Source organism: Medicago sativa, chromosome 8, assembly GCF_051527215.1.
Source record: "Medicago sativa cultivar Bolivia chromosome 8, Bolivia_mono, whole genome shotgun sequence".
NCBI classification, from domain to species: domain Eukaryota; kingdom Viridiplantae; phylum Streptophyta; class Magnoliopsida; order Fabales; family Fabaceae; genus Medicago; species Medicago sativa.
This window is the reverse complement of record NC_140756.1, coordinates 69,888,327-69,913,281: the sequence shown is the minus strand read 5'-3', so window position 1 is coordinate 69,913,281 and position 24,955 is coordinate 69,888,327. Positions and strand designations below refer to the sequence as shown.

The 24,955-nt window shown below is 34.2% G+C and overlaps 2 protein-coding genes and 1 pseudogene across 5 annotated transcripts; 1 reads left to right on the top strand and 2 right to left on the bottom strand.

Annotated features, from left to right (window-relative positions):
• Positions 1-6,293: 6,293 nt before the first annotated feature.
• LOC146901014 (UDP-glucosyl transferase 73CC6-like) lies at positions 6,294-7,094 on the bottom strand. Its single transcript, XM_085737003.1, has one exon. It carries the CDS (start codon positions 7,092-7,094, stop codon positions 6,294-6,296), a length of 801 nt encoding a protein of 266 aa, XP_085593129.1.
• Positions 7,095-12,592: 5,498 nt separating this feature from the next.
• On the top strand, positions 12,593-14,436 carry LOC146901013 (UDP-glucosyl transferase 73CC6 pseudogene; annotated as a pseudogene). The gene has a single exon (XR_015024247.1). The product of XR_015024247.1 is annotated as a UDP-glucosyl transferase 73CC6 pseudogene (transcript).
• Positions 14,437-14,850: 414 nt separating this feature from the next.
• LOC146901012 (pre-mRNA-splicing factor ATP-dependent RNA helicase DEAH1-like) lies at positions 14,851-22,962 on the bottom strand. Of its 3 annotated transcripts, none has more exons than XM_085739479.1 (14): positions 22,755-22,962; positions 22,167-22,271; positions 21,922-22,049; positions 21,588-21,801; positions 21,403-21,474; positions 20,890-20,976; positions 19,945-20,000; positions 18,907-18,970; positions 18,193-18,272; positions 17,699-17,766; positions 17,530-17,587; positions 17,312-17,359; positions 17,168-17,236; positions 14,851-16,877 (listed from the first exon to the last, which is right to left on the bottom strand). In XM_085739479.1, exons 4-13 carry the CDS (start codon positions 21,768-21,770, stop codon positions 17,215-17,217), a joined length of 738 nt encoding a protein of 245 aa, XP_085595605.1. In that variant the 5' UTR covers positions 21,771-21,801; positions 21,922-22,049; positions 22,167-22,271; positions 22,755-22,962; the 3' UTR covers positions 14,851-16,877; positions 17,168-17,214. The 3 variants fall into 3 exon arrangements, 2 of the variants coding, with proteins under 2 accessions (XP_085595605.1, XP_085595606.1); XM_085739480.1 differs by having other exon boundaries at positions 14,851-15,094; XR_015024248.1 differs by lacking the exons at positions 14,851-16,877; positions 17,168-17,236; positions 17,312-17,359 and adding an exon at positions 17,908-18,072 and having other exon boundaries at positions 17,528-17,587.
• Positions 22,963-24,955: the final 1,993 nt, after the last annotated feature.

Here is a 24,955-nt window from a genome sequence, read left to right as displayed (position 1 = left end):
AAAGTGGAGCAGAATTTTTGTCTACTAAGCAGCTGAAGCAATTAGAACGCGATGGGATCTTGATGTTTTCCTTGATGGCATCCTTATCTTTGGAGAATCAAGCAGTGATTGATAAGTTGCAGGTGGTGTGTGATTTTCCTGAAGTTTTCCCTGATGAAATCCCTGATGTACCACCGGAGAGAGAAGTTGAATTTTCTATTGACCTTGTTCTGGGAACGAAGCCTGTGTCTATGACACCTTATCGTATGTCAGCTTCTGAGTTGGCTGAGTTGAAGAAACAGTTAGAGGAATTGCTAGATAAGAAGTTCATTAGACCGAGTGTTTCACCTTGGGGAGCGTCGGTATTGTTGGTTAAGAAGAAAGATGGAAGTATGAGGTTGTGTATTGATTATCGACAATTGAATAAAGTAACTATAAAGAATAGATATCCACTTCCTAGAATTGATGATTTGATGGACCAGCTGGTGGGTGCACGTGTGTTCAGCAAGATTGATTTAAGGTCGAGTTATCATCAGATTAAAGTAAAAGATGAAGACATGCAGAAGACGGCCTTTAGGACGCGATATGGTCATTATGAATATAAGGTGATGCCTTTTGGTGTGAGTAATGCGCCTGGCGTGTTTATGGAGTATATGAATCGCATTTTCCATGCATTTTTGGATCGCTTTGTGGTTGTGTTCATCGATGATATTTTGATTTACTCTAAGACAGAAGAAGAACATGCAGAACATTTGAAAATCGTTTTGCAAGTGCTGAAAGAGAAGAAGTTGTATGCTAAATTGTCTAAGTGTGAATTCTGGTTGAACGAGGTAAGTTTTCTGGGCCATGTTATTTCTGGTAGTGGTATTGCAGTCGATCCATCTAAAGTTGAAGCAGTATCACAATGGGAGACTCCTAAGTCAGTTACAGAGATTAGAAGCTTTTTGGGTTTGGCAGGATACTATCGAAGATTTATAGAAGGATTTTCTAAGTTGACACTTCCGTTAACTCAGTTGACGTGTAAAAGTAAAACCTTTGTGTGGGATGTTCATTGTGAGAACAGTTTTAATGAATTGAATAAGCGTTTGACGACGGCTCCAGTTTTGATTTTGCCAAAACCTGATGAACCTTTTGCGGTGTATTGTGATGCGTCCAAATTGGGTTTAGGCGGTGTGCTTATGCAAGATGGTAAAGTTGTTGCTTATGCATCAAGACAGTTGAGAACTCATGAACGAAACTATCCTACTCATGACCTTGAATTAGCTGCAGTCGTATTTCTCCTTAAGATTTGGAGACACTACTTGTATGGTTCGAGATTCGAGGTGTTTAGTGATCACAAGAGCTTGAAGTATTTGTTTGATCAGAAAGAATTGAATATGCGACAGCGACGGTGGCTCGAATTGTTGAAGGATTATGACTTTAGTTTGAATTACCATCCGGGTAAAGCTAATGTTGTTGCGGATGCCTTAAGTAGGAAGAGTTTACATATGTCTGCTATGATGGTGAAGGAATTTGAATTACTTGAACAGTTTAGAGATATGAGCTTAGTTTGTGAAATGTCGTCTCGGAGCGTTAAGTTAGGAATGCTGAAAATTGATAACGATTTCTTGAAAAGTATTAGAGATGCACAGAAGGTTGATGTTAAGTTTGTGGACTTGTTGGTTGCTAGTAATCAAACTGAAGATGGTGACTTTAAAGTCGATGATCAAGGTGTGTTGAGGTTCCAAGGTAGGATTTGTATTCCAGACAATGATGAGATAAAAAGGATGATTCTGGAAGAGAGTCATAGGAGTAGCTTGAGCATTCATCCGGGAGCTACAAAGATGTATCATGATTTAAAGAAGCTGTTTTGGTGGTCAGGATTGAAATGTGATGTGGCACAATTTGTGTACTCTTGTTTGATTTGTCAGAAGTCGAAGGTAGAGCATTAGAAACCTGCTGGGTTGATGACACCGTTAGATGTACCAGAATGGAAATGGGATAGTATATCCATGGATTTTGTGATGAGTTTGCCAAATACTCCTAAAGGGAATGACGCAATTTGGGTGATTGTTGACAGATTGACGAAGTCGGCACATTTCCTTCCGATTAATATTAGTTTTCCTGTGGCTCAGTTGGCAGATATTTATATTCGAGACATTGTGAAGCTGCATGGTGTTCCTTCGAGCATTGTGTCAGATAGAGACCCACGATTTACTTCTAGATTTTGGAAGAGTTTGCAAGAGGCTTTAGGCTCTAAGTTGAGATTGAGTTTGGCATATCATCCTCAGACAGATGGTCAGTCGGAAAGAACAATTCAGTCACTCGAAGACTTGTTGAGAGTTTGTGTACTTGAGCAAGGTGGAACTTGGGATAGTCATCTTCCGTTGATAGAGTTCACTTATAATAACAGCTATCATTCAAGTATTGGGATGGCACCTTTCGAGGCTTTGTATGGTCGGAGGTGTAGGACTCCGTTGTGTTGGTTTGAGACCGGTGAAAGTGTGGTTCTAGGACCAGAAATTGTTCAACAGACTACTGAGAAGGTGAAAATGATTCAAGAGAAGATGAAAGCATCGCAGAGTCGACAGAAGAGTTACCATGATAAGCGTAAGAAAGACCTTGAGTTTCAAGAGGGAGACCATGTGTTCTTGAGAGTTACCCCAACGACCGGTGTTGGTCGTGCATTGAAGTCAAAGAAGTTGACTCCAAAGTTTATTGGTCCTTATCAGATATCTGAGAGAATTGGCACTGTGGCTTATAGAGTTGGCTTACCACCGCATTTATCGAATTTGCACGATGTGTTTCATGTGTCGCAGCTGAGGAAGTATGTTTCAGACCCGTCCCATGTGATTCAGAGTGATGACGTGCAAGTTAGAGACAACCTTACGGTGGAGACTTTACCTTTGAGGATTGATGATCGTAAAATGAAGACGTTGAGAGGCAAAGAAATACCTCTAGTGAGAGTTGTTTGGAGCGGCACTACTGGTGAAAGCTTGACGTGGGAGCTGGAGAGTAAGATGATGGAGTCTTACCCAGAGTTGTTTGCTTGAGGTAAATTTTCGAGGACGAAAATTCTATAAGTTGGGGAGAGTTGTAACGCCCGTCTTAATTATTTACTTAATTTAATGAGGATTTATATATTTATTTATATATATATATATATTTATATGATTTAAGAATTTAAATAGTTTGCATGATTTATAGATAAATTATGTGATTTTCTAGAATGACGTGAAGTATATTGATGTTGTGAAGTTGTTATGTTGGTGTGACTTATTTTATTATTAAATAAAATAAGATATGAGAAATAAAATAAAAATATTAAAGATTGGGCTGCGTGGTGAGATGAGCAATTAGTAGTGAGAAGAGTACAAAGGAGAGATAAATAGACAGACATAAGTTAGGAAAAGTAGTACGTACGTTTTTGGAGAAAAAGGGAGAAAAGTCAGAAAGAGAGAAGAACCAAAGGAGGGCTGCGATTCTGCTATTATCAGGTAAGGGTGAGACTAATTTTCAATATTATTAAGGGTGTAATTCTATAGGATGAATTTAGCATGATTAGGTTAAGTTTTGGTGAGAATTGAGAATTAGGTTTAGGATCAATTTTGATGAATGAATCAAGAACAGATGTTAGATTGATGCAAAATTAGTGTACAGACCTTAGATATGACTTAAGATGATAATTAGATGCTATTTGGATGAAGGAATCATGAATATAGGTGAAAAGTTGTGATTTTTAGGTTTCTGGCCGTACTGACATTCATCGCTCGCATCTGCGAGCAAGAACACTCGCAACGGCGAGCTAGAACCCAGAGCTCGCATCTGCGAGCAATGCAACTCGCAACTGCGAGTGACCTGTAAGCTCGCAACTGCGAGCAGAATAACTCGCCACTGCGAGTAACGACTTAGGAACCCAGAATGCACGCTTTGCTCGCCATTGCGAGCAGAGTTACTCGCCACTGCGAGTTAGGCTGTTAGTTGCCCAAAATTGTCCCGATGCGATCCCTTCGCACGTGTAGTCTTGAGTTGACCTTAGAATTAAGTAAGAGAGCTGTTTAGGATGTTTTTATAGACCCTGCAGTCTGTTCAGGTGACTGAGATTAGAAGTGTGGTTGCATGAATGTTATAATGATGCTTTATGGTATTTATGTTGATGTAATTCATACCTTAGATGATGTTAACGCATTCAAATGTTATTAAATGTTGTATCTTGCTGCTGTTCCCTGCTTTTGACTGTTAGTGTCTTGAAGTTGCATGAGTCGGTCTATGTTGTAGAATTCAAGGAGTGGTCCATGATTATGAGTCGTATGAGTTGTTTATGTTGTTGTCTAAGTTGTTGGAAGTTGAGTTCATTGCATACTCATTAAAGTTGGGGGCTTTAGGCCCGGCAGCCTTTGTGCTCATTAAAGTTGGGGGCTTTAGGCCCGGCAGCCTTTGTGCTCATTAAAGTTGGGGGCTTTAGGCCCGGCAGCCTTTGTGCTCATTAAAGTTGGGGGCTTTAGGCCCGGCAGCCTTTGTGCTCACACGTTGAAGAGCCATTATGCTCATTTTGTTGTTGATTGGTACCACATGCATTTGCATATCAAGAAGTTCATGATGTTTAAGTTGTTAAGTTGTTGTTGAGTTGATAGAGTTGCATGGTCAAAGATGAGTTGTGTCGTCAAGTTAAGTGTTAAGTTGATTATGATTTGTGATGAAAATTAGTAATGGTATTTGATGATTGTATTTGTTATGAAATGAAAAATATGCTAATTGTTGATATGTTATTAATGTTTAAGTTGTTAAATGCATTTTATTGGATTATATTCTTAATGTATTGATTATGAAATCTCACCCCTTCTGCGTATATGTTGCCTCGACCGTGGGTAATGTGCAGGTAATAAAGATTAGAGGCGTTCATGAGTGGACTCTCAGTTGGTGTCTAGGTGCTCTGATACGTAACGGGATGGGGGCTTGCTTTTACTTCTATTCCTTACGTGTTTCTTTTATGAACTAATTAATGAGAATTTCCAATAAGGCCTGCGTGCCAAGACTTTTAAATGTTGAACTATTTTCTGCTGCAACAGTTTAAGATTTTTCATGATGTTGATTTTGAAGGATAATTATTTTTATCTGTTTTGAGATGTTAAAGTAGTGTGTGGCATTCCGTAATGAATTAAATACTCTGATTTTAAATGAAATTTTTATGTTGGGAAAACGGGGTGTTACACTATGCGACCCGTGCATCTGTCATTAGCCTCGTGCATGCAAAAAGTCGGGGTCTAACTGTCTTTTCCTGCTTCCGTTTTGAGTAAAGCCTTCACTCTTAGCCCAAACCCTGGTAGAAACTCTCACTATAAATATCGGCCTTCCTCATTCAGAATTTCTCGTTCAGAACTGTGGCAAGAGGAAGGCAACTTTGGAGCTTCGGGAGAGTTTCTATCTTCTCCTTGATTTTCTAGAGTATGTTTTTATCTTTAGTAATTTGTTTTTAGTTACCATGTGTAACTAAGTCTTTTTCGGTTAGATTTATAAGATGAACCTCTGTATATTTTTGTTGCATATTTATTTATTTATTTAATATGTCATTTATTTTATTTATTCTTTTGTTCGCTATATTCTTTTGTTCGCTATTAAGTTTTATTAGGAAGTAGTTTTATTTATGTGAGAGGTGCAACCCTAGATCAGGTACTTAGGTTGTGACAGGGCCTAATATTGTTATCACTAACTAGATGATTATATCTTGATATTTATATCCCTTTACTGATAACTATCTGTCTAGGAAGTAAGTGATTATTAATTAGCCAAAGATACTGGAATAATTGTTGACCCTAGGCGTAGGTACCCAATGTTAAATCCCATTGGGTCGGGTGGTGCCTTACCGAACCTAGGAATTAACTGGTTGATAATTAGGGAAACAAGCACCTAGCTATCCTACTTAAAGCTACAACCTAATAGAACCATTCTCTTGAATCCCTTAGTAAGGTAGACGTAGATTAAGGTTGTCCGTTTGTAGAACTATTAAGAAAGCGTAGAGAGAGTGTGTTATAAGTGTCCTAAGATTCATAGATGGGAAAACCTAAGGGAACTTTGGCCTTCATTGCCTTGGGAAACACTAGAAAGCCAAGATAAATTTTATGTTTCAATTACCTTTGAATTAGCATGACCCCGCACGTAAGGATCACTGTGCGATCAGCAGGTGCAGTTAGCCATTGGAGGGAAAAGCCTAAATAGATACTCAGTGTTAAATCCCATTGATTCAGGTGGTGCCTTATCTAATTAGGAACATCCCAACGACCACATCACTTGTATAGTTTACCTAAGATAAATAAACGCGGCATATCTTTTACTTATTATCCAACAATGAATATACCAGGGGATTCGAAGAATCCTAACCGTTGCTTACTTTTTTGCAACCAAAACAGGTAAACTTGCTCTCCCAAGATGCCAAGCCATGTAAACCATGGTTTTCTCATAGTGTTTGATGCAATTTTCACCATCAAGTTCAGCAAAGTTGTTAACGATGAGTCCCTAATTTTGCGGATTGTCTCAAGCATCCTTTCCTCAAATGTGATTAATTGCTTTGGTGGTGTTGAGCAATAGGTGATTGAATGAGAAAAATTTGGATCAACGAACAAACTCAAACTCGAATTCTTGTCAAAATATGAACGGTTTATTCTTAGGGATTCTATGAGGGATACTGTAAAGAGGGAGAATCCGGTGAAGGCAATTGTGGAGATATGAGGCTTATTGGCCAAGTCGTTAATCCAAGGGTATACACAGTCGGCAATGATGCAGTCAGGTTGATCCTTCTGCACGAATTCTCTAATGGGTTCATGCAGGGGTATTGCACCTTTGCATATATTGGCCATGGTGGCAGGGCCAGTGGTGGAGGACAATGATTCAACGCCGTCGGGAAGGTCGACTTGCTGGGAGGGAAAGTCTATGGTGTGAAGGCGGAGGAAAAACGGATCAATGGAGGAGAGAGATTTGGTAAAGAAAAGAGCATTGGAGAGAGTGGTGATGATCGTGACTTGTTGGCCATGGGATGCAAACAGAGCTGCTATGTCACCCAAAGGAATCATATGACCAGGTGATAGAAATGGAAGCATGTGAAGTTTCAATGGCCGTTCAACTCCAACAACATTTTCCATTGCTGATCAGTTTTGTTTTGTTTTTTGAGGATTGCTGATCAATTTTCTCTAATACTCAATTAGTCTTTTTAATTATTCAACTTTTCAAGGTTTATCTCACTATTTATTTATTATTGAATTATGTCCGCACGAGACGCATGAGATTATATTTTCTTTACCACGAGACACACGAGATTATTTTTTTATTTATTTGACAGAAGGAGATAAGAATAGATTAATCCTCAAAAACAACGTGTATAGTATAGATATGAAATGAAATTTCATTCTTAATCCTCACGAGATTATATTTATTATTGAATTGTATACGCACGACACCCGCGTTAATCTATTTTCGCAACGAGGCTCACGAGATATTAAGAGTGTGTTTTGATGGAGGGTTTAGGAGGGAAGGGAGGGGAGGGCTTGCTTTTCTTTTTTAAATTACGGACATTATAAAATGATTTTTTAGAAAATTGAATTAACAACATAATAAATGATTAAATAATACTTCAAAAACACATAATTTATTTTAAAAAAACATTTTACGTTGTTCGTAATTTAAAAATTAAAAGTGAACCCTCCTCTCCCTTTCCCTCCTAAACACTCAATCCAAGCACACCCTAAATATAAGTGTAAGTATATGAGGTTAATCCACACAAACAAAACGTTGATAGATAAGACGAGAAATACATAGCCTTTTTAATTTAAGGGGTTAGCAAGCTTTTTGTGCATCCTTGTACACGTTTAAAATTTAATTAGTATATTATGTTCTACAATTGTTTACACATGTATATAATGATATGTTGTAACGTTAATTAACGAATATAAAAACATATCTTGTTATATTTGTTTATTGTTGTGTCAACATATTGTTGAATGTATTAATGATATGTTGTAACGTTAATTAATTAATGAATATAAAAACATATCTTGTCATATTCGTTAATTGATGTGTCAACATGATATTGTTGAATGTACTCCTTCAAAAAAACATATTGTTGAATGTATGTGTAAAGTAAGTGTACATCGATGAAATATACTAGTTAAACTCACACAATATAATGAATTTAATTTTTTTGGTTCTCATAGAAAAAACAACAAGTTTACTTTCTTATAAATATATTTTGCATGCAATATTAGTTTATGCTAAATTCAATTTCTTTTAATTATTTAAAAGTTTATTTTTATAAACGATTTTTCGATTATAAATATTCTTTTACATCATATTTGGATATGAATTGTCCGAAAGAATCTAAGTTTGATTTCTGAAAAAAAATAATTTTTTATTTTTTGATTTCTGAAAAAAATAATTTTTTATTTGATTTTACTTACCTTCGGACTAAACTCCGGATTAGTAGGACCTATGTATTTCCTATAGAAACTGAAGGATTAACGCCAAAAAAAAAAAGTTTCTATTACAACAAAAAAAAACTAGAGTTTTTAAATACGATTTTTTTTAAGCTATGAATTTTTAATATGAACCATAGTTTTAAAACAAGATTCTCTCATTGACTCGGCAGCGATACTGAGTCACTGGGTCAATGGTTGAACCATTGAGTCATTGGTTAAACTGCATGACTGAACCGGATCAACTCGGATGACTCGGTTAGATAACTCGGTCTTGAGATTATATTTATATAGGTATTTAACCGGATTAAATCGGTGACTCGATCACTTTAAAAACTAAATTATGACACATGTAAAATAAAAATAAAGATCCAACAATAATAATTTCATAGGCTAGTTGCTCAAATTCAAAACATAATCATAACTCAAAATACGACTCAAAATTCAAATTCATATGCTACTACGTTTAAATAAAATATTTAACCATACTATTATACAGGTTTATATTGATGGTGTTTTGTTTTCTTTTTAAGGATATTGATGGTGTTCTTTTAATCCTTAAAAAAAATTGACGGTGCTTTAATAACTAAATAAGCAAATTGAGGTGATGATCTCAATTTTTGTTTTTTTTTATCTTAGATGAAGTGTTAATCCTCTGAAATTAAACTCACACACAACTGTGAGGTCTTGGGTTCGAACACATGGATAACGATGTTTTGCATTGATAGTTCTTCATCTTTAACCTACAAACACAATTTCATTTTTTAACTATTTGTAAGACCTAACCATTTGTGTCAACAATTGTGAATTAAATTATGAAATAGAAGTTTCTTTTTCCTGTTTAAATTGATTTATGTGATTACAAATAGGTGTTTTTGGATATATATCGCGTTGGTTTTTGGATCAAGGATATTTCAATTCTAATTGTAAACAAGCATGTTAGATTTTTATTTTTAAAAAACATCATGTTTAAGAGTCCACTTCAATTTATATTAATCAAACTAGTGAATTTCTATTGCACTCAAATATAAAAAGAACTAGCAACAGACACGTGCTAAGCACGGGCCCGTATTACGCACGGGCTGAGCGTTGAAGTGCGGGTTATGCGTCGAAGCACATTTGCAATGTTATATGCATTGAGAAATAAGAAACAAATTAACGATAAAGTTGACGTTAATGATAAAAATATTGAAATAATTTTTATTAAATATTACCGCGTAGTAGAATAAAAATATGTCAAAATATTAAATATAGTAAAGATCTCGTGTTTTTTATATACCACAAGCAACTAACCCGTGCTACTCACGGGCCCGTGCTCTGCACGGGATAATTCGAAGCGGGGGGTGTGCATCAAAGCACATTGCAATGTTATATGAATTGAGAAGATAAGAAAAAACTAATGATAAAGCCGACGTTAATGATAAAAGGGAAAATTATTTTGACTTCCCTTGAGATTTTCTTAAATAACATAGACACCCCTTCTAATTTTTGAAACACATCAATCTCCCTTCATTTTATCTATTTCAATCACTTTGTAAATATACAATTTAATCAGTCATTTTGGTTTGTTTGTATCAGCTTTCTCTTTTCACAAATAAGTTAAATGAAGTGTTTTTCGCGCAATGGAGAAACAATGAAGAGATTAAAAGAGAATATAGAAATGATAAATTTTTTGGTGGATGGACATTGTGGTTGATCAATAAAAAGGAAATAATCTTCGATATATTTGTTTTGTTACATTAGAGTTTAAAAATTAAACCACCTTGACTCTGGAACAATAAGTTGGAAAAAATTACCTACATGAAAAATGGAAAGAAAAATGGTCGAAAATTAAATGAGTTTCATACTTGTATGAAGAAGTTAATTGCTCAAAATAAATGGAATTAACAAAGTTTAATCCATCTTATATTATAACTTTATAAGAGAAGTGCTTGTCAATTTGATTAAAAAAAAAGGGAGATCAGTATTTAGTTAAAAATTAGAGCGGGTGTTTGTGTTATTTAAGAAGATTTTAAGGGATGTTAATGTAATTATATGTAAAAATATTTAAAATAGTAAAGATTTCATTATTGATAAATATGTGGTTATGAGTCCTGTTTATAAATTGTACAACTATATTATTTATTGTGTTTATGGTCGATCCATTAATTGTTTTTCGCAGAGGTTCACTTTTGATATTTTTTTGTAACTTGGTTTCGCACCCGTACATCGGTTTGCTAAGTTGCGCCCGTGATTAGTGAATTTTTGTCAGGATAGATTTGGGTCGATCCACTTGATCTGATTTATTATGTTGTATCCCCGTTTTGGGTTGTACCTAAGTCAGGTCTAATGTCCTCAGACTCTTTATGTATTTCTTTTTATTTAATATAATTTTTCTTTTGACTAAGTATTTTTAGAAAAGAAGCAATCTTGAAAATGTCTAATTTTTTGAAAAATAGATATATGCCTTGTAATAAATATTTTGTAACTTTCTTGAAGTTAGGTTATTTATTTTTTAAGAATGAAGTTTTGTTATTTTGTGATTATCAATCAGAAATTATTGACTTTTTTTTTATTTTCTTAATGAAAATATTTTTTCAATGTTTTGTTAGTATCGAAGTTAACTGTCTCAACCATATTTTGTTATTTTATTGATAAGTGAAATGTATTTATTAATGTTTTTTATTAAAATTTAAATTTATGAATATATATTTTTAGTCTAAATATGTAAACAATTGTCATTTTTTTCATTGGATTACCTACAAAAGAAAAACTCATAGGAAGGTAGTTCTATTGCATTTTAAAAACTAAAAAATCATAGGAAGTTAGTTATGTTGCGTCAAATAGACTCAGTGTCAGATAAAAGCACATGATCATCATAAAAAAAAATTGGTACAATTACAAAACTTATTTTTAATAAATGTAAATTGAATATATGTTTCGATTTTAATAAAATAAAAATATATTTTGATATTGAATAAAAAGTTACTATATTTTGATATTCAATCATTTAGAGATTATTTTTGAAAAAGTGAAATCAGTTTTGTGTTTGTTTATCATAATAACAATCACTTCTTTGAAAAAAAAAAAATTGTTTGGATACAACTATATAAAATGGATTTTGTGTTACAAAATTATCTTCTTGTTTAAAGTTTTTTTAAAATTTATAGCGAACCCCGTAGGGCTTATTTGTTACAAATTCAAATAAAAATAATATTGACTTTCAATAATTTAGTGATTTTTTTTAATTTAAATTAAAATATCATAATCTATTTTGTGTTTGTTTATGGTAATATAAAATCATTTTAAAAAAATAATATATTGTAGTTTGTTTAGATACATCAATATAAGTCCTCGTGACCTTAGCTCTGGGGACAATGCATAATATATGCAAGGTCTGGGGTTCAAACCTCGGCCACCACCAAAAAAAGATACATCAATATAAAAGAAATTTTTTGTTGCAAAATCACATCAATCTTTTGAAATTTATGTTCTCTCTCAGCTAAATAGGTTCTTTTGTTACAAAAGACACAAAAAGATAAATATAAGTTGAGGTGTCAAAATATTAAGATGTGGCAAAATTGTGTTTTTACTGATCATTAACTTTCATTATTAGAGAAAGATATAATAGATTGTATTTGTTTTTTTAACTCTTTAGATATTTAAAAGTTGAATACATTTATAATGTTCGAAAAATCGTTTAAAAAAATAAACTTTTAAATAATTAAATGAAATTAAATTTAGCCGAAACTAATATTGCATGCTAAATATATTTATAGGAAAGTAAACTTGTCGTTTTTTCTAAGAGAAGGGAAAAAATTAAGTTCATTATATTAAGTGAGTTTAACTAGTATGCTCCATCGGTGTACATTTATTTTACATATACATTCAACAATATGTTATTATATCAATTAATGAATATAGCAGGTCATGTGTTTTTATATTCATTAATTAACGTTACAATATATCATTATATACATGTGTAAAACAATTATACAACATATAATATACTAATTAAATTTTAAACATGTATAATTTTTGTTAATTGTTAAAGGATGCACAAAAAATTAACTAACCCCTTAAATTAAAAATGAATTTCTCGTCTTATCTATCAACGTTTTGTGTGCGTGGATTAACTAACCCCTTAAATTAAAATTAAAAAGGCTGTGTATTTCTTGACAAGGATTAACCTCGTGAGCCTCGTTGCGTAAAAAAAGTTCCCGCGAGTGTCGTGCGGACATAATTCAATAATAAATAAATAGTGAGATAAACCTTGAAAAGTTGAATAATTAAAAAGACTAATTGAGTATTAGAGAAAACTGATCAGCAATCCTCAAAAAACAAAACAAAACTGATCAGCAATGGAAAATGGTGTTGGAGTTGAACGGCCATTGAAACTTCACATGCTTCCATTTCTATCACCTGGTCATATGATTCCTTTGGGTGACATAGCAGCTCTGTTTGCATCCCATGGCCAACAAGTCACGATCATCACCACTCCCTCCAATGCCCATTTCTTTACCAAATCTCTCTCCTCTGTCGATCCGTTCTTCCTCCGCCTTCACACCATCGACTTCCCCTCCCAGCAAGTCGACCTCTCCGACGGAGTTGAATCATTGTCCTCCACCGATGACCCTGCCACCATGGCCAAGATATGCAAAGGTGCAATGCTTCTCCATGAACCCATTAAAGAATTCGTGGAGAAGGATCAACCTGACTACATCATTGCCGATTGTGTATACCCTTGGATTAATGACTTGACGAATAAGCCTCATATCTCCACCATTGCCTTCACTGGATACTCCCTCTTTACAGTATCCCTCATAGAATCCCTAAGAATAAACCGTTCATATTCTGACAAAAATTTGAGTTCGTTCGTTGTTCCAAATTTTCCGCATTCTATCACCTTTTGCTCCACACCACCAAAGCAATTCGTCGAATATGAGGAAAGGATGCTTGAGACAATCCGCAAAAGCAAGGGACTCATCATTAACAACTTTGTTGAACTTGATGGTGAAGACTGCATCAAACACTATAAGAAAACCATGGGTAACAAGGCTTGGCATCTTGGTCCAGCTTGTCTTATTCGCAAAACTGTTGAAGAGAAATCTGTGAGGGGGAATGAGAGTGTGGTTAGCGCGCACGAGTGTTTAAGTTGGCTCAACTCAAAGGAAGAAAATTCAGTGTTATACATATGTTTTGGGAGCATCGCTTATTTCTCTGATAAACAACTTTACGAGATTGCGAGCGGAATAGAAAATTCGGGTCACGCATTTGTATGGGTTGTTCCTGAGAAGAAAGGGAAAGAAGATGAGAGTGAAGAGGAGAAAGAAAAGTGGTTGCCTAAAGGATTCGAAGAGAGAAACATTGAAAATAAGAAAGGTTTTATCATTAGGGGGTGGGCGCCACAAGTAATGATTTTAAACCACACTGTTGTGGGTGCATTCATGACACATTGCGGGTGGAACTCCACCGTTGAGGCTGTTAGTGCAGGGATTCCGATGATTACGTGGCCAGTGCGAGGAGAACAATTCTATAATGAAAAACTCATAACTGTTGTGCGAGGGATTGGGGTGGAGGTGGGTGCAACAGAGTGGGCTCTGCATGGTTTTCAAGAAAAAGAGAAAGTGGTGAGTAGACATAGTATAGAAAAAGCTGTGAGGAGATTGATGGACGATGGTGATGAAGCTAAGGAAATCAGACGACGTGCTCAAGAGTTTGGAAGAAAGGCTACACAGGCTGTTCAAGAATGTGGATCTTCTCATAATAATTTGTTGGCTTTGATTGACGATCTTAAAAGATCAAGAGACCGGAAACCACTTGAATAATTCAAATCTTATTATTATGTGTATTCAACTAGTTCGGAATAAATTGTCTTACTTTTTTTGTGGTCATAAGTTGTCTTACCCACTTTCTCTCAGTTTGCTTTCACTTTCACTCATCGAGGAGGGGTAGTTTTAGGTCATTTTTTGACCTAGAATCACCCCTCTGCATTTTTTTTCCATTTCTTTCAATATAAATAAGTGATTTCCACATATATCAAGTTTTTTCTTGTGTTTTTCAATGATTTCGTCTTCTTAGTGCTGCGTTGTGTTGTTCGTCGTCTTGTGCGACGTTGTTTGATTTCGCATCTTGTTGTGTGGTGTTCGTTTGGTTCTTATTGTTCCTAAGATATAATTTCTTTTCGTTTTTTTTTTGACAAATTTTTTTTTTACCATGTTCATGATTTGAAAACATGATTTTGTTAATTTTTTTTTTTTACTAATTATTTGTTTTGTGAGTCTTTTGACATGATAGCTAACCTAAATATTGTTATTATTTTTAACGTCATAAACTTTACTTGGGATTATTTAATGACTGTGATGATTGTTAGAATGTGTCTTGCGACTGAAATGTCAAAATCTCAAGAGTTGAGATTTGGACCAATTCTGTAACTCCCATACTAAACGTATCTAGAAAGTTTAGCATGTGCATTATCTTAGTACTGGATACATTAAAATTTACAACATAACAGCTTCAATGAATAAACACATCTATACGAATTCGTACGTTCAATACAACAATCTTAGAAACCCTATACATTTGTCTAGTGATCACTTGAATCCAAACAATAATCTTCGTCTGGTACGAACATGAACTCGATGATGATCCATTAAGCTACCTGCATAACGTCCTTTGCCACATAATCTGTTGATCTGAAACAAATAAGGATTGGGATGAGACATAATGTCTCAGTGAGTTCTACCTAATCCTAGGCTATAGGTAACCTAGGGAGAAACCTAGGGTCACCACATGTCTACAACACAACCAAACGGTTGATTATACGTGTGTGGAAACCTACTTATCTAGACGATCGTGCATAACTAAGATCACCAAGTCTCTACATACCATAACCTACAAGTCTTACTAAAAGCTCTGCATACCATGGCGGTCAAGGGAATTAAGACCACTATGTCGGAAACCGTCACTATCATGGCTTAACATATCATGTACATAGAATATTCTGACTGGACGATCGGGGAAAGCTATATCATCGACATTGAGTTATCATAAACTTGCTGCAGAAGCATATACCTATACATATCATAGCATAATCGTAATCGTATCATATCATGGTTCATAACTATTCATTATGTTAGAGAGTTAGCGTGTAACAAACAACATTATCTTGGTTCGTTTTATGGATTAATCCCGAGTGGAGTAACCTCGGAATATGACCCCATGACATAACAGGTGAAATTCCTATCTGAGTCTAACACCGTAACTCCTCTTAATGTCGTGCGGGCCTACCTTGTGGAGCGTATCCCGTCCCCCTAACGTGAACCTCTTGAAATCCCCCTGGCGTGGATCGCAGGAGACACGACATGTTCATATTACTTAGCTTATACATACGTGAGGACTTAAACTTGCTCAATGGGTTATCACGGATCCATAATCTACCCGTTTGACGATAACCCAATACATGCTTGTTCTTATTCATAAGTGGTCTAACTTGCTTAGCCTACAAGATAACATACTTGTTCTCGACCATCTACGTCGAGGCTCTTTGATTTCCCCAACACTTAGAGTTATTTACTACCAGGACGTAATTCATGCTTTACCCTAATATGCCATCCCTTGTTGAATTCGTTAACGTTTGCTCATGCATTTCACTTGAAAACATTTAGATGTAATGCACACTAGGCACTTGATGTTTGAGGAGTTTTAAAGTTATAAAAGATTGCAAGAAAATGCCTCAGAGGGCACTACTGGACCCTTAGAATAAAAATCAACACATGCTGTGCTGCAGTGGCTCCCTTAAGCGAGCTCCGAAGCGAGCAGCTCGCTTTCACCTCGCTTGAGCGAGCAGCCCTAGCTAGCTGCTTCTGCCTATATCTCGCTTGAGCGAGCTCCGCTCGCTTCAAGCGAGCATTAAAATTCCCATAACGGACGAGTGGGATATTACAAATTCCATGGCATTGAGGTGAAACACCAGGAAAATATGATTCTCTACTGTTTTATCAGTCCAAATATACAAGGGATTTGCTTCATAATGCTGACATGTCTGCGGCTGAATGTATCTGCCCTAGTTTTAGGCGGATGAGAGCTATACAAGTTTGCAGGTGATTACATGAATAACCCTCAATCTATTGATCATTTACCGGTCCTCAACAGAATGACACTGTTACTGGGCTTGTAATAGGCTATAGTATTGATAAGGTCAGCCAGTTTATGAGCCAACCTTTTGATGACCACAGGAAAACTGTTATTAAATGCATTTTTGGCTATCTCGAAGGACCCTGCAGCCAGTTTTTTTGGCACCCCCTCTTTCTTCTCCCTCATATATTAATACAGGCAAACTTTATTTCCTCCGATACCCCTTGATTATTTCACTATCTGTTACATTGACCATTCCCTCCTGGAGATGTCAATTCCCCTTGATTGCCTCTCTTGCAATCTGTAGCATTAACCAGTCCCTCCACAAAGAGACTAGATCCACTGCAGTCCATAATATACATATTATTTAATGGTGGTTGCCTGACAGCCACAAAAGTAATTAAAAATTGATCCTTGTTTAATTGAAAACTGCTCTTCCAAGCTCTACCCTCCATCATTTTATTTATTTTTAAAAACTAAAAAGTATTAAAATATTTTCATTTCATTCATTATAACATTATTAAATATTTATGGAATGAAACTTTCAAAAAAAATTGTTGATTGACTGACAAGGCAGTCCCTACCAAGCTCACTTAATAAAGCCATTATTAATTGAATTATTGAAATGCTACCTGAAGTGCCTCCGATGCAGACTTTGCTTTGTACTTTTCAATTGAATCTACCTTCTCATTGTAATCAAACTGCAAAGCAAGTCTGGCTCAAAAAGAAGAATATCACCATTAAACGTCATGAGTCGAGTTGAGTCAGTAACATACCTTATCACTGATGCCTTGATAAAATCAATTTGGTCCTTGAACACAAACCTACATACATAAATTGTAAAGAAGTTTATGGCCAGTAATGAGTGCACTCAAAGAAAGATACATAATAAATCACCTTCAATGCTACACCGAAAGAATAAAAGCACACTGAGTTAAGACTTCAGTGTCATCTGATAAATAACAACAGAACTAGATTAAATGAACAAACTTACTGGTAATCATCAGAGGCTTGTTTTTTATTTTTGGAGCCATACTTTAGCATTGCCTTTCCTAGAAGATGTTATCAAGAATGCACAAATATTAAAACAAAGAAAAAGAACAGGGATTAATTTTTTCGAAAGGTAGATATTATAAGGAGCGCAATAATAAAGAGATATTTACCAATTTGATGTTCCTCCCATGCCTCTTGTTCAGCAAATGGATTCATCTTTTCCTCAGCATTTGTATCCCTATTGATAAGGTTATTAGAAAGGAAGAATGAGAAAGAGTGAGAGAGAATCTAGCAGAGTTTAATCTGAATAATTCTAGTATATTCAATCTGAATGTGATAGTAAGATGATGTATTTATAATATAGAACGATGTAACTAACTTCTAACTGAACTGTCGACTGTATGTCAGCTGTTGCTAACTGTCTCTAACAGAATTCTGATTGGTGGAGGTTAGAGTGTTGAGCCAAAGCCCGACTCTTAATACAAGATAGCGGTTATGTTGTATATGTATATTCCTAATAAAGGCAAATACCTTTTGGAAACGCCTAGGATAAAAATCAGAGAAAATACATTATAAATGGTATCTTGTTAATAGTTCATATCTGATTCCCTTTTCTTTTCATATATTTTTCAATTGTAGTGGAGATCATGTGGTAAGTGAAAACCTGTAACGCTGCATAGCCACAGAAAACCTCTTTTCTTGATCAACACCACCTTCCTGATCATAAGCTTCCGGCATTCTATACTACAATTCCAGAAGAACGTGAGACTTTAGCAAACACACGAATAGATGTGTATTTAACTTATCACAATCCCTAATGACCCCTTTGCCAAGGATCCTATCCCAATTTTCCAAAAAATATAAGAGATTGTGATAATTTTATACGTTAATCCATTACAAATGAGAAGGATCACCATATTATAAAACGACACAGATTCAAACGCATTAAATAAGTAATCATCAACAGAAAGCAAAAGCATAACCAAATATATAACAAGGTTTGAATATGCCTTTAATCCCTATAAAATAACAACCATTCAAATTTAGCCCATCCAAATATTTTATTCATGTTTAGTCCCACTAATACTATTAAACAAAACATTTATGTTTTTAGTCTCTTAGAAGAGATTAAAAGCATAATCTTTGTATTTTACAAAGGCTAAATGAATAAAATTTTAATAGTGATTTAAAATGAAGGGTTTTCATTTTATATGCACCCGCAACATATTTAACCCTAACAAGAACAACGGGCAAATAGCTTATCTTGAATGAATAAAAAAAGTGAATACATTCCAACAACGATCAACCATGAAGGCAGAAAAAATATCTGATCCTGATCCAACACTCATTATTCATGAAATACAAACTTATTGATTACCTCATTCACATTGTCCGTCTCCTCTGACCGCTTTTTTATAAGTTCATATAGCTCTTTCTTGTGCCTGGGGAGAAATAGAAAACTTAAGAACTTTTTCATTCTAAAGATACAGAAAATATATCTTTGCTATTAGTGAATATAGAGCTCTTTAAAAACTCTGCATAGATGGAAGGGTTCTAGCTCTCATTTACAAGTGCAGAATACACAGTATGCCTCTTACTCCCCTAACAAACAGGTTTGAAATTTTAACTAAATAGAAAATAATACAAAGAATCTGTTTCAAGCATGGTTACATAGAGAATAGCACACTTGTATTGATGCGAGGCCCATAAAGCAATGGAAGAACGCATATAGAATAGTGCATCTATTTTGAGATATGACACGTACAAGACAAATATTATGATTTATTTCATACTAAAAAACAGCATCCTCATCTTAAAGACTTAAACATCCAAAGCACTAAGTATTTTAGTATTATTACTAGGAACAGAGAAACTGAAAAGTAGATAGATGGAGCAAAAAGAAGGACTCCGTCTACGGTGGGCTGCTAAATTAACCGGAAAAATTAAGCTGATTTCCGTTGGCAGTGATGATAGTATTGGTGAAGGCAGGAGATGATGATGATGGTGATGGAAGGCTGAGGTTGGGATTCAGTGAGAAAAGTTCAATACAGATGATGCACCGTATATTCTTGAGGTTTAGTAGATCCAAAGGTCCTAAATAAATTGCAAAGTGGTCTTTTGTGGACCACCTATAGGGTGACCCACTGTAGACGGAGCCAAAAAGAAGAATCAAACATCTTTGATCGATGTATCACAGGAAAATGAGTATGTCCTAATATTGCTCATCTTCTATATCATCTCTGCAATAATCGTGCAAATGGTTATCAAATTCAACTAGAAGATTAAGGAAAAATAAACATTATGACACATAACAGTTATGTTCAAGATACCATATATTAATTAATTTTTTCATCGACAGAAAATCAGAACTGGAAACAACCTTAAGAAAACAAATGAAACGGAAGTAGAACCATACCTCAGTTCTTCTAATTTCTTTTCCTCTCTTTTCTTCAAGTATTCTTGCCGTGAATACTTTTTGAAACAGCAGAAAAACAATAAGCGAAGTAACATACTGCAGCAACTTTACACATCAAAAGCATATCTTATTTTAACAAAAAAAAAAAATAAGTCAAAAACAACCGACCCTTATGCAATATATGTTGTTTGTTATTTGGGCAAATGACACGAACGGGTAATATCAAAAAACCAAATTTCAACAAGTCCATATGAAATCTTTTCCAAACTATTCCCTAGACGATTTTTTGAGATTATATAAGGATTTGTGAAGACTAGGATTAGTCGAGTGGTGTGGGGTTTGGGCAGTATGCATGAGGTCCTAGGTTCAACCCGTTTCCTCCATTGTACACCACAGCAAAAAATTTCATATACTTTATTTATGAAAATAGTTTTGTTATCTTCAGTTTACTCTTCTGTCTCAGAGACTAGTCAGATTTTTAAAGCATCAGTGTCCGCAAGATGCTAAGTAGTCAGTAGTACACCTCTTAAATAGCCCCAAAAAATATATTTCTTCTTCTGAACCCTTATCTTTATTACTATCCAGCAAATGGCAGAGTTTTGTGGTTCTTATGACTGCTAAAAAATATAATATTTCCACACAAAACACAACCATATATATATATATATATATATATATATATATATAGCAAACCTCAAACTACACATATTATTGTACAGAGTAATGCCCACAGACATTACTACCCATCTTCCACACATTTTTACCCATTCTTTCAAACAAATGTTCAGATTTTATTTTCTTCTTCTATCCACAAGGAAGCATCAATGTAGATACTACTAAGACACCAACTTGAGCATAATCGAGTCAACCAAAAAAAAATGCAGATTCATAAAAGAAAAACCTTCAAGTGCAATTGACCAAATAAATCCGACTATTAATGAGTACCTTCCGTGTTGCTGCAGCATCTCTTTCTCTCATACGCTGCACTAATTCCTCCTTTTCTCTTTGATCTTTCAATATTTTTTCTTCTGACTGTTTGCAAGTAGACAAGAAATCACATCATGACAGTTGATGGATATTTATTATAAAATAATAAAAATGCTTTTACTAAACCGATTAATAAGAGAGTTCTATATGCAAAGAAAGAAAAATTAACACTCTTTGGTATTATCAACAAAAATTAAACTATCACAAAATCCTTTTTTCTCTTTTAAAGAACATAAATCATATTAAATTAATTTTATTACCAAAAGAAAATAGAGGCCGAAACTCAGTGATCAATAGAGTTGAACATGTATAGCAAAGCTTACTGAAATGCACCCAGCTAGAAAAATATAAATCAGACGGACAGCACAGCAAAATTAATCAAACAAGTGGATATGGTAGGAATTTCATCATCGGTACCAGTTGCAAAACTGTGTCGTATTTAAGCACAACTAGACATTAAAAAAATGGTACCTCTGAACCACTCTCTTCATCAGGGGAAGTTCTTCTCTTAACTTGTCTTTCCCTTTCTTTCCTTGAAATTACCTGCATCGTTGCATTTGGTCAAAATAAGTCAAACCTTGTTAGAAGAAACACTGAACAGCAGCTTACCAATAGCACAAATATGAAATGAATCAAATAGGTTATGAACACTTTGCCTCGTCTTCTTGATCATCTTGAACTTCAATTTTCTTCCTGAAACGTTTTTTATGACTGTCTGGCTTTCTAGATGTAGAAGCAGTAGTTATCAACGATCTATCGTCACCACCAACAATATGGTCATCGTCGATATTATCATCATCCTTCAAAATTGTGTAAGTCCCCTGCTTCCTTGCCAACATTGCAGCTTCTCTCTCTTGTTTTTTGATATTGCTATTGTAAAGCACAAAAATATTAGTAACCAGCAGATACTAATTATTTCAGTATGAATGGATTTTCTGCTTAGTAGTGTAAAATGGTCGTATATTCATTGTGTCTTGGATCAAAACTCACATTAGAGCCGGACGATCTATGAGGAACTCTTGAGAAAATTTCTTCCGCAAACGCACGGGTATCAGTTGATGCGAACCCAAACTCCACCAGCTTTCCCACTAAATCAGCTGGTGAAGTAGCTTGCTTGGCTGCAAAACCAAAAAGATATTACTGAAATATAGCATGTGAATCCCAAAACACCGTTTCCGAAATGATTATATATAACAACTTTTAGGGTGATAAAATGATCTTAGATGAATAATTACATAGTCCAATTGTGTACTGTACAACTGTGGGCTGAGAATATCCCAGTAGTGACATCAACTTATCTGATACCCATGTCTTTATTTTCTCATCGCTCGCCATTTTCACTGCAAGGAATAAAATAAATAAGCCTAATTTTGGTTAAGCCGGACCATGATGTAAAAAATGTTTATCAGCCCAAATAGAACTCAACCAGCAGTAGTAAATAGAAACAAAGAATGTAAAATATATATAACCATTGCAAGAGGTTATAAAAGAAATTATAAAAGGGATGCAATGTAGGGAATCATATTCAAGAGAGAGCAATAGAGGATTTGTGGATAATAATTTCACGAAATAATTAACCTAATTTACATAACAAAGATCGATCAATAAAACATAACTCCTCTGCCAAAATTTACAGGATCAAATTCAAATTACACGATGTTACAATGTTCAATGATTTAGTATCAAATGCATAGATTAAACCCTCTCTCTTGGTGCATTTCCGTTATCATGGGAAGCTATCGCGGCTGCGAATTGCGATGGAATCGCTTGCGTGCGGCAGGAAAGGGGAAGGAAAATCGGGAAAGAAAAGGAAGAAGGGGAACCTGGCGGTGACGAACTCCGGCTACGTATTCCGGCGAGGTTATCGTTTCCCAGGGAAAGCGAGTTCAGTGAGACGAAAAAATTGTTCAAATCTGTCTATTTATATACTACGAGAATTTGTTGCGTAATCATTTTTGTCCCTAACGAATAACTACGATAGTCCCTTCTATAGTTAAGGAGTGTGCATTATGTTCATCAAAATAGGCATTTGCGTTGAAATGTTTGTCAATTTTGCTATATTACTACTTCAATATATTTCCTTATTATCATCGTGTTAGTTTTTATGACTACTTATTTATTATCATACCAGTTTTCATGTGAAAGACTATTCTAATGGCGGTACTACTTTGATTAAAGAAATGCATAGTCAATGACTATTTTTGAATTGATACATTGATGAACTATTGTGACTACCTGTTACACACATAGGAACAAAAATGACTACTATTCTTAATTTGTTTTTCTTTTCTTTTTTTAAGAAAGAGAAATTGTTTTATGGACAAAAATGACTAATATCCAAGTAGTGACTAATATTCTTAATTTGATTTTTTCTGGATCTTGTTGGGTTGAAGAAAGAAGGGTTGATGATGAAGATGTTCATCACTTTCCTGGGTTTTATTTTTTATAATTAAAAAAATAGGATTATCATGTGTGGCATGACAATTCAGCACTTTTTGAATAAAAAATGAAAAAAAATGATTTATTTGTGCACATTTTGAAAGTTAAAGGACTTGAGTGGGAAAAAAATAAAGATAAAAGACTAAAATGTAACAAATAAATAAGATAAAGGACTGCTGGTGTAATTTTACCTATTTAATTATATGTTTATTTTATCATATCTTGTTATAATTTTTTTGGAATATATCATAATTAAATAAATATATTTAATTTTTATAGTTGATTATTTTTATTTTAAAGGGATTGAACTCTTTTTTTTAATTAAAATTTTCATTAATATTGCATTTTGCTCTAAAAAAAATTAATATTATAATAAATTGTAATCGCAATAGTTTTAATGAACACCCCTAAAAAAAATAGTTTAAAGAAGGGTATAATTGAAAGAAAAAAAATACATCAAAATCATGTTATATGTTATATATAAGTATAGATGCAACTATGCAAGTTTTCTTTTATATCAACAAGGGCTTGAGAGTTCAAAGGAAGAGAAACTACACTGAAATTAAACAAGTAGTAATCCTTGTAGCATCAGCTACAAATAAATTTCTAATTTGAGTCGGGCGTTACTCATAAAACATCGTAGTATGATTTTAAGGGAATCCTAAATTTGCAAGCGCATCCCATTCTAAATCCATTAATCGACGAATCTTCTTAACCAGAGTGTGCCCCATGCAACTCCATATCCACTCATGTCTAATTCCATAAACCACGTTGAGAGAATAAATATTTAAGGAAAATGCTACTTCTCAAGAAAAATAGCTTCAAGAATTTTTCAAGACACAGTTGGCAAATTTTAATTGGATGATTTATTTGTCCACTTCCTATTTTTCAGTCACACTTCCTTGAATTGTGGCAAATAGTGCATTGTGATTGGCTATTCTTTATTCTTGAAGAATTCTTGATGTTATTTTTCTAGAGATATAGCATTGCTCAATATTTAATGTCATCGCGATCTATATCACAATCTTCTTGCATAAAGCAAACCTTCAAGTGCACCCTATAACTCGACAACGTAAGCAATCCAATTCCAACATATTTCGTAAAACCATTATCCGCTATCAATTACTCTCCATTATACAAGTGTTTTTTTAGTAAATAGTAACTAAAAAAAATTATAACAAAAGAATTACATCAAAATCATGTATTGTTTTTTCTAGATACTAATTATTTTTTATAAGGAAGATACTAATTCATTTATTTCATTTAATAAGTAAAAAATATATTAAATATTTGAAACAATATATAAAACATCAAATTTATAGTATAGTGTGTAGAGGGCTTCTTCATACCCATGTGAAAGCTACCCAAAAAAAAACATTAAATGTATAAAAAAAAAAATTATCTTTGTGTAAAGATACTTAAATGACTCAAAATATAAAAGACAATCTCCTAAAACTTTCAAATAATTTGATCCCTAAAATATAATTTATTTGTCTCACCATGAGCGTAAAATAACTAAATGTAAATGCAAATATATGACATCAATATCCAAGTTGACGATATAAAGAGGAGATGTCTTGATTGG

Coding starts and splice junctions, on each gene's coding strand:
- LOC146901014 (XM_085737003.1), bottom strand. CDS start 7,094: ATGGAAAATGTTGTTGGAGTTGAACGGCCATTGAAACTTCACATGCTT.
- LOC146901012 (XM_085739479.1), bottom strand. CDS start 21,770: ATGTTGGCAAGGAAGCAGGGGACTTACACAATTTTGAAGGATGATGAT. Junction 20,977..21,402: donor ATGAAGAGAGTGGTTCAGAG/GTACCATTTTTT, acceptor ACTTGCAAACAG/TCAGAAGAAAAAATATTGAA. Junction 17,360..17,529: donor CAAGCCTCTGATGATTACCA/GTAAGTTTGTTC, acceptor TTATGTATGTAG/GTTTGTGTTCAAGGACCAAA.